The sequence below is a fragment of the Pristiophorus japonicus genome, chromosome Y (genome assembly GCF_044704955.1).
Source record: "Pristiophorus japonicus isolate sPriJap1 chromosome Y, sPriJap1.hap1, whole genome shotgun sequence".
NCBI lineage: Eukaryota > Metazoa > Chordata > Chondrichthyes > Pristiophoridae > Pristiophorus > Pristiophorus japonicus.
This window is the reverse complement of record NC_092011.1, coordinates 37,702,032-37,712,277: the sequence shown is the minus strand read 5'-3', so window position 1 is coordinate 37,712,277 and position 10,246 is coordinate 37,702,032. Positions and strand designations below refer to the sequence as shown.

The following is a 10,246-nucleotide window of genomic DNA, read 5'->3' as shown; positions in this document are numbered from 1 at the left end:
CAGGAGGAGGTCATTCAGCCCCTCGAGCCTGTTACATTAGGAACAGGAGGAGACCATTCAGTCCCTCGAGCCTGTTACATTAGGAACAGGAGGAGGCCATTCAGCCCCTCGAGCCTGTTACAATAGGAACAGGAGGAGGTCATTCAGCCCCTCGAGCCTGTTACATTAGGAACAGGAGGAGACCATTCAGTCCCTCGAGCCTGTTACATTAGGAACAGGAGGAGGCCATTCAGCCCCTCGAGCCTGTTACATTAGGAACAGGAGGGGGCCATTCAGCCCCTCGAGCCTGTTACATTAGGAACAGGAGGAGGCCATTCAGCCCCTCGAGCCTGTTACATTAGGAACAGGAGGAGGCCATTCAGCCCCTCGAGCCTGTTACATTAGGAACAGGAGGAGGCCATTCAGCCCCTCGAGCCTGTTACATTAGGAACAGGAGGAGGCCATTCAGCCCCTCGAGCCTGTTACATTAGGAACAGGAGGAGGCCATTCAGCCCCTCGAGCCTGTTACATTAGGAACAGGAGGAGGCCATTCAGCCCCTCGAGCCTGTTACATTAGGAACAGGAGGAGGCTATTCAGCCCCTCGAGCCTGTTACATTAGGAACAGGAGGAGGCCATTCAGCCCCTCGAGCCTGTTACATTAGGAACAGGAGGAGGCCATTCAGCCCCTCGAGCCTGTTACATTAGGAACAGGAGGAGGCCATTCAGCCCCTCGAGCCTGTTACATTAGGAGCAGGAGTCGGCCATTCGGCCCCTCGAGCCTGTTACATTAGGAGCAGGAGTTGGCCATTCGGCCCCTCGAGCCTGCTCCGCCATTTAATACGACCATGGCTGATCTGATCATGGACTCAGCTCCACTTCCCCGCCTGCTCCCCATAACCCTTCACTCCCTTATCGCTCAAAAATCTGTCTATCTCCCCCTTAAATCACGGCTGATCTTTGACCTCAACTCCACGTCCTGACCGATCCCTTGATTCCCTCGGTGTCCCAAAAATCTATCGTGGAACGGTTACAGCACAGAAGGAGGCCATTCTTGCTCAAGGACATCCCAGTCTCTCTGAACACCAGCATTTAAACGTTTCTCACCATTTAAAAAATATTCTGATTTTGTATTCTTCCTACCCAAGTGAATAGCCTCACATTTCCCCACATTATACTCCATCTGCGGCCTTATTGCCCACTCACTCAGTCGATCTATATCCCTTTGCAGACTCTGTTCTCCTCATAGCTTACTGTCCCACCGAGCTTTGTATCATCAGCAAACCTGGATACATTACATTCGGTCCCTTCATCTAGGTCATTAATATAGATTGTAAATAGCTGAGGTCCCAGCACTGATCCTTGCGGCACCCCACTAGTTACAGCCTACCAACCTGAAAAGGACCAGTTTATCCCTACTCTCTGTTTTCTGACCATTAACTAATCCTCAATCCGTGTAATACTGTAATGTATTTGCTTCATGGGTTCTTAGCTTAAGAATCCACAGCAACACATTGCGATTAAGAACTAGTTGGTTTACTAACAAAGGTTTAACAATCACATGAAACATTACCGGTTCATGCACCAGGCTCACAACCACCTGCCCCCATTGTGGATCCCCCGAACCCAACTGGCTGGGGTTTTATTGAGTCTTGGGGACATCACGTGACTGGCTAAGCCCCTCCCAACTCAACAGCTCTACAACTATTTTAAATATAACTTTAAATCAAGTGCACCTGTTGGTCAGGGCAGTAGAACCCACAAAGTTACAATGCAACTTTGCCAAATCAAATTATAATTCTGTTCCCGGGGGTGATGATGCACTCCAGTCCCTCCGGCGCCCACCTCTCGCGGAAGGCCGCAAGCGTACCGGTGGACACCGCGTGCTCCATCTCCAGGGACACCCTGGCTCGGATGTAACCGCGGAAGAGAGGCAGGCAGTCGGGGCTGAACGACCCCCTCGACCGCCCGCTGCCTGGACCGGCTGATGGGCCCCTTGGCCGTGCCCAGGAACAGTCCTACGAGGAGGCCCTCGGACCTGCCCGCTCCCCTCCGCACAGGGTGCCCAAAGATCAGGAGTGTGGGACTGAAGTGCAGCCAGAATTTGAGGAGCAGCCCCTCTTCAAATATTGGAAGAGGGGCTGCAACCTCACACACCGAACACACACGTGGAACACGGACTCCTCCAGACCGCAGAAATTGCAGGCGGCCCGGGAGTCCGTGAACCGACTTAAAAACCGATTGCAGGGGACTGCCCCGTGCACCACCCTCCAGGCCAAGTTCCCCAATAAATAACGGGAGGGCTCCCGCGTAGAGAGCACTCCATCGGGGACCCCCACCTCCTCCGGACGGCAAGATGGCACGCCATGGCGTGTCCGGACGGCAGACGAGGATGGCAAGGTGGAGAGTGTCCAGGAGCAGCCCGTACAGGAAACCCCTCCCTCCGCGCGCAGAACTGAAAGGCACGGAGATTCAACAGCTCTACAAACCCGTGAGCATACTCGCAGGTGCATACATTAAAAATATATTACCTCCAATCCCTTATCTTGCCTTTAATAACCTTTTTACGTGGCACCTTATCGAACGCCTTTTGGAAATCCAAATATACTACATCCAATGGTTCCCCCTTTATCTACCCTGCGAGTTACATCCTCAAAAAAACTCGACTAGATTTGTCAAACACGACTCCCCTTTACTTTACCTCCAGTGAGCGGAGTCTGTCAATCAGTTCCGGGGACCTGCCATCCCGTTCTCGCTCCACCAGCTCCGGAGGCCCTCCATCCCTCTCCGACCCCTCCTGCGGAGCGCGAGGCTTTGGATTATACCGCTCCTCCGACATCGGAACCTGTATCGACACGTGGGAAAGAACACGGTCAGTGTGGGGGAAGGGCAGGGGGGTGGACTCTGACACCCGAGCGTTCGAATCAGACATTTACATAAGAACATCAGAAACAGGAGCAGGAGTCGGCCATTCGGCCCCTCGAGCCTGCTCCGCCATTTAATACGACCATGGCTGATCCGATCATGGACTCAGCTCCACTTCCCCGCCCGTTCCCCATAACCCTTCACTCCCTTATCGCTCAAGAATCTGTCTATCTCCGCCTTAAATATATTCAATGTCCCAGCCTCCACAGCTCTCTGGGGCAGAGAATTCCACAGATTTACAACCCTCTGAGAGAAGAAATTCCTCCTCATCTCAGTTTTAAATGGGCGGCCCCTTATTCTAAGACCATGCCCCCTAGTTCTAGTCTCCCCCATCAGTGGGAACATCCTCTCTGCATCCACCTTGTCGAGCCCCCTCATAATCTTATACGTTTCGATAAGATCACCTCTCATTCTTCTGAATTCCAATGAGTAGAGGCCCAACCTACTCAACCTTTCCTCATAAGTCAACCCCCTCATCTCCGGAATCAACCGAGTGAACCTTCTCTGAACTGCCTCCAAAGCAAGTATATCCTTTCGTAAATACAGAGACCAAAACTGCACGCAGTACTCCAGGTGTGGCCTCACCAACTCTCTCCATTTAAATAATAATTTACTTTTCTATTTTTTCTGCCAAAGTGGATAAACTCACATTTACCCACATGATACTCCATCTGCCAAATGTCTGTACACTCCTTCGCCCTGTCGATATCCCTGAGCAGATTCTTTGTGTCCACCTCACAACTAACTTTCCCACCTCTCTATGTATCGCGGTTAAACCGAGACTCCTTCCGCCTTGAGCAAGACATTTAGTTGTCAGTCGGTGCACAGAGAGGGCGTGAATGGGAGCGTAAGAGCTGAATGACCGGACGCGCAACTTTTCGCGCCATGACGGAAAATGTATTCAGAGGTTGACCGCGGGCGCAGACCATTAGCGCCTGACTGCTAACGATCGCTTCGATCCTGACGTGTTCCTGGTGCTATGTCCACACAGCACGGTGTGAGTCTCAGTCACAGTCAGTGCAAGGTTTACACACAGCACGGTGTGAGTCTCAGTCACAGTCAGTGCAAGGTTTACACACAGCACGGTGTGTGAGTCTCAGTCACAGTCAGTGCAAGGTTTACACACAGCACGGTGTGAGTCTCAGTCACAGTCAGTGCAAGGTTTACACACAGCACGGTGTGTGAGTCTCAGTCAAAGTCAGTGCAAGGTTTACACACAGCACGGTGTGTGAGTCTCAGTCACAGTCAGTGCAAGGTTTACACACAGCACGGTGTGAGTCTCAGTCACAGTCAGTGCAAGGTTTACACACAGCACGGTGTGAGTCTCAGTCACAGTCAGTGCAAGGTTTACACACAGCACGGTGTGTGAGTCTCAGTCACAGTCAGTGCAAGGCTTACACACAGCACGGTGTGAGTCTCAGTCACAGTGCAAGGTTTACACACAGCAAGGTGTGTGAGTCTCAGTCACAGTCAGTGCAAGGTTTACACACAGCACGGTGTGTGAGTCTCAGTCACAGTCAGTGCAAGGTTTACACACAGCACGGTGTGAGTCTCAGTCACAGTCAGTGCAAGGTTTACACACAGCACGGTGTGTGAGTCTCAGTCACAGTCAGTGCAAGGTTTACACACAGCACGGTGTGAGTCTCAGTCACAGTCAGTGCAAGGTTTACACACAGCACGGTGTGAGTCTCAGTCACAGTCAGTGCAAGGTTTACACACAGCACGGTGTGAGTCTCAGTCACAGTCAGTGCAAGGTTTACACACAGCACGGTGTGAGTCTCAGTCACAGTCAGTGCAAGGTTTACACACAGCACGGTGTGAGTCTCAGTCACAGTCAGTGCAAGGTTTACACACAGCACGGTGTGTGTCTCAGTCACAGTCAGTGCAAGGTTTACACACAGCACGGTGTGTGTCTCAGTCACAGTCAGTGCAAGGTTTACACACAGCACGGTGTGAGTCTCAGTCACAGTCAGTGCAAGGTTTACACACAGCACGGTGTGAGTCTCAGTCACAGTCAGTGCAAGGTTTACACACAGCACGGTGTGAGTCTCAGTCACAGTCAGTGCAAGGTTTATACACAGCACGGTGTGAGTCTCAGTCACAGTGCAAGGTTTACACACAGCACGGTGTGAGTCTCAGTCACAGTCAGTGCAAGGTTTACACATAGGACGGTGTGAGTCTCAGTCACAGTCAGTGCAAGGTTTACACACAGCACGGTGTGTGAGTCTCAGTCACAGTCAGTGCAAGGTTTACACACAGCACGGTGTGAGTCTCAGTCACAGTCAGTGCAAGGTTTACACACAGCACGGTGTGTGTCTCAGTCACAGTCAGTGCAAGGTTTACACACAGCACGGTGTGAGTCTCAGTCACAGTGCAAGGTTTACACACAGCACGGTGTGAGTCTCAGTCACAGTCAGTGCAAGGTTTACACACAGCACGGTGTGAGCCTCAGTCACAGTCAGTGCAAGGTTTATACACAGCACGGTGTGAGTCTCAGTCACAGTCAGTGCAAGGTTTATACACAGCACGGTGTGAGTCTCAGTCACAGTCAGTGCAAGGTTTACACACAGCACGGTGTGAGTCTCAGTCACAGTCAGTGCAAGGTTTACACACAGCACGGTGTGAGACTCAGTCACAGTCAGTGCGAGGTTTACACACAGCACGGTGTGAGTCTCAGTCACAGTCAGTGCAAGGTTTACACACAACACGGTGTGAGTCTCGGTCACAGTCAGTGCAAGGTTTACACACAGCACGGTGTGAGTCTCAGTCACAGTCAGTGCAAGGTTTACACACAACACGGTGTGAGTCTCGGTCACAGTCAGTGCAAGGTTTACACACAGCACGGTGTGAGTCTCAGTCACAGTGCAAGGTTTACACACAGCACGGTGTGAGTCTCAGTCACAGTCAGTGCAAGGTTTACACACAGCACGGTGTGAGTCTCAGTCACAGTGCAAGGTTTACACACAGCACGGTGTGAGTCTCAGTCACAGTCAGTGCAAGGTTTACACACAGCACGGTGTGAGTCTCAGTCACAGTCAGTGCAAGGTTTACACACAGCACAGTGTGAGTCTCAGTCACAGTCAGTGCAAGGTTTACACACAGCACGGTGTGAGTCTCAGTCACAGTCAGTGCAAGGTTTACACACAGCACAGTGTGAGTCTCAGTCACAGTCAGTGCAAGGTTTACACACAGCACGGTGTGAGTCTCAGTCACAGTCAGTGTAATGTTTACACACAGCACGGTGTGTGAGTCTCAGTCACAGTCAGTGCAAGGTTTACACACAGCACGGTGTGAGTCTCAGTCACAGTCAGTGCAAGGTTTACACACAGCACGGTGTGAGTCTCAGTCACAGTCTGTGCAAGGTTTACACACAGCACGGTGTGAGTCTCAGTCACAGTCAGTGCAAGGTTTACACACAGCACGGTGTGAGTCTCAGTCACAGTCAGTGCAAGGTTTACACACAGCACAGTGTGAGTCTCAGTCACAGTCAGTGCAAGGTTTACACACAGCACGGTGTGAGTCTCAGTCACAGTGCAAGGTTTACACACAGCACGGTGTGAGTCTCAGTCACAGTCAGTGCAAGGTTTACACACAGCACGGTGTGTGTCTCAGTCACAGTCAGTGCAAGGTTTACACACAGCACGGTGTGTGTCTCAGCCACAGTCAGTGCAAGGTTTACACACAGCACGGTGTGAGTCTCAGTCACAGTCAGTGCCAGGTTTACACACAGCATGGTGTGAGTCTCAGTCACAGTCAGTGCAAGGTTTACACACAGCACGGTGTGAGTCTCAGTCACAGTCAGTGACAGGTTTACACACAGCACGGTGTGAGTCTCAGTCACAGTCAGTGCAAGGTTTACACACAGCACGGTGTGAGTCTCAGTCACAGTCAGTGCAAGGTTTACACACAGCACGGTGTGAGTCTCAGTCACAGTCAGTGCAAGGTTTACACACAGCACGGTGTGAGTCTCAGTCACAGTCAGTGCAAGGTTTACACACAGCACGGTGTGAGTCTCAGTCACAGTCAGTGCAAGGTTTACACACAGCACGGTGTGAGTCTCAGTCACAGTCAGTGCAAGGTTTACACACAGCACGGTGTGAGTCTCAGTCACAGTCAGTGCAAGGTTTACACACAGCACGGTGTGAGTCTCAGTCACAGTCAGTGCAAGGTTTACACACAGCACGGTGTGTGAGTCTCAGTCACAGTCAGTGCAAGGTTTACACACAGCACGGTGTGAGTCTCAGTCACAGTGCAAGGTTTACACACAGCAAGGTGTGTGAGTCTCAGTCACAGTCAGTGCAAGGTTTACACACAGCACGGTGTGTGAGTCTCAGTCACAGTCTGTGCAAGGTTTACACACAGCACGGTGTGTGAGTCTCAGTCACAGTCAGTGCAAGGTTTACACACAGCACGGTGTGAGTCTCAGTCACAGTTAGTGCAAGGTTTACACACAGCACGGTGTGAGTCTCAGTCACAGTCAGTGCAAGGTTTACACACAGCACGGTGTGAGTCTCAGTCACAGTCAGTGCAAGGTTTACACACAGCACGGTGTGAGTCTCAGTCACAGTCAGTGCAAGGTTTACACACAGCACGGTGTGAGTCTCAGTCACAGTCAGTGCAAGGTTTACACACAGCACGGTGTGTGTCTCAGTCACAGTCAGTGCAAGGTTTACACACAGCACGGTGTGAGTCTCAGTCACAGTCAGTGCAAGGTTTACACACAGCACGGTGTGAGTCTCAGTCACAGTCAGTGCAAGGTTTACACACAGCACGGTGTGTGTCTCAGTCACAGTCAGTGCAAGGTTTACACACAGCACGGTGTGAGTCTCAGTCACAGTCAGTGCAAGGTTTACACACAGCACGGTGTGAGTCTCAGTCACAGTCAGTGCAAGGTTTACACACAGCACGGTGTGAGTCTCAGTCACAGTCAGTGCAAGGTTTACACACAGCACGGTGTGAGTCTCAGTCACAGTCAGTGCAAGGTTTACACACAGCACGGTGTGTGTCTCAGTCACAGTCAGTGCAAGGTTTACACACAGCACGGTGTGTGTCTCAGTCACAGTCAGTGCAAGGTTTACACACAGCACGGTGTGTGTCTCAGTCACAGTCAGTGCAAGGTTTACACACAGCACGGTGTGAGTCTCAGTCACAGTCAGTGCAAGGTTTACACACAGCACGGTGTGAGTCTCAGTCACAGTCAGTGCAAGGTTTACACACAGCACGGTGTGAGTCTCAGTCACAGTCAGTGCAAGGTTTATACACAGCACGGTGTGAGTCTCAGTCACAGTGCAAGGTTTACACACAGCACGGTGCGTGTCTCAGTCACAGTCAGTGCAAGGTTTACACACAGCACGGTGTGAGTCTCAGTCACAGTCAGTGCAAGGTTTACACACAGCACGGTGTGAGTCTCAGTCACAGTCAGTGCAAGGTTTACACACAGCAAGGTGTGAGTCTCAGTCACAGTCAGTGCAAGGTTTACACACAGCACGGTGTGAGTCTCAGTCACAGTCAGTGCAAGGTTTACACACAGCACGGTGTGTGTCTCAGTCACAGTCAGTGCAAGGTTTACACACAGCACGGTGTGAGTCTCAGTCACAGTCAGTGCAAGGTTTACACACAGCACGGTGTGAGTCTCAGTCACAGTCAGTGCAAGGTTTACACACAGCACGGTGTGAGTCTCAGTCACAGTGCAAGGTTTACACACAGCACGGTGTGAGTCTCAGTCACAGTCAGTGCAAGGTTTACACACAGCACGGTGTGAGTCTCAGTCACAGTCAGTGCAAGGTTTACACACAGCACGGTGTGTGTCTCAGTCACAGTCAGTGCAAGGTTTACACACAGCACGGTGTGAGTCTCAGTCACAGTCAGTGCAAGGTTTACACACAGCACGGTGTGTGTCTCAGTCACAGTCAGTGCAAGGTTTACACACAGCACGGTGTGAGTCTCAGTCACAGTCAGTGCAAGGTTTACACACAGCACGGTGTGAGTCTCAGTCACAGTCAGTGCAAGGTTTACACACAGCACGATGTGTGAGTCTCAGTCACAGTCAGTGCAAGGTTTACACACAGCGCGGTGTGAGTCTCAGTCACAGTCAGTGCAAGGTTTACACACAGCACGGTGTGTGTTTCAGTCACAGTGCAAGGTTTACACACAGCACGGTGTGAGTCTCAGTCACAGTCAGTGCAAGGTTTACACACAGCACGGTGTGAGTCTCAGTCACAGTCAGTGCAAGGTTTACACACAGCACGGTGTGAGTCTCAGTCACAGTCAGTGCAAGGTTTACACACAGCACGGTGTGTGTCTCAGTCACAGTGCAAGGTTTACACACAGCACGGTGTGAGTCTCAGTCACAGTCAGTGCAAGGTTTACACACAGCACGGTGTGAGTCTCAGTCACAGTGTAAGGTTTACACACAGCACGGTGTGTGTCTCAGTCACAGTCAGTGCAAGGTTTACACACAGCACGGTGTGAGTCTCAGTCACAGTCAGTGCAAGGTTTACACACAGCACGGTGTGTGAGTCTCAGTCACAGTCAGTGCAAGGTTTACACACAGCACGGTGTGAGTCTCAGTCACAGTCAGTGCAAGGTTTACACACAGCACGGTGTGAGTCTCAGTCTCAGTCACAGTGCAAGGTTTACACACAGCACGGTGTGAGTCTCAGTCACAGTCAGTGCAAGGTTTACACACAGCACGGTGTGTGTCTCAGTCACAGTCAGTGCAAGGTTTACACACAGCACGGTGTGTGTCTCAGTCACAGTCAGTGCAAGGTTTACACACAGCACGGTGTGAGTCTCAGTCACAGTCGGTGCAAGGTTTACACACAGCACGGTGTGTGTCTCAGTCACAGTCAGTGCAAGGTTTACACACAGCACGGTGTGTGAGTCTCAGTCACAGTCAGTGCAAGGTTTACACACAGCACGGTGTGAGTCTCAGTCACAGTCAGTGCAAGGTTTACACACAGCACGGTGTGTGAGTCTCAGTCACAGTCAGTGCAAGGTTTACACACAGCACGGTGTGAGTCTCAGTCACAGTGCAAGGTTTACACACAGCATGGTGTGTGTCTCAGTCACAGTCAGTGCAAGGTTTACACACAGCACGGTGTGAGTCTCAGTCACAGTCAGTGCAAGGTTTACACACAGCACGGTGTGTGTGTCTCAGTCACAGTCAGTGCAAGGTTTACACACAGCACGGTGTGTGTCTCAGTCACAGTCAGTGCAAGGTTTACACACAGCACGGTGTGTGTCTCAGTCACAGTCAGTGCAAGGTTTACACACAGCACGGTGTGAGTCTCAGTCACAGTCAGTGCAAGGTTTACACACAGCACGGTGTGAGTCTCAGTCACA

At 51.4% G+C, this 10,246-nt stretch overlaps 1 protein-coding gene across 1 annotated transcript in view; it reads right to left on the bottom strand.

Annotated features, from left to right (window-relative positions):
- LOC139241087 (nck-associated protein 5-like) overlaps nt 1-2,816 on the bottom strand; it is a 50,197-nt gene extending 47,381 nt beyond the window's left edge. The window contains exon 1 of the mRNA XM_070869776.1: nt 2,679-2,816. Coding sequence (XP_070725877.1) covers nt 2,679-2,816 — 138 coding nt within the window. The remainder of the gene's footprint in view (nt 1-2,678) is intronic.
- Between the last annotated feature and the right edge of the window lie 7,430 nt (nt 2,817-10,246).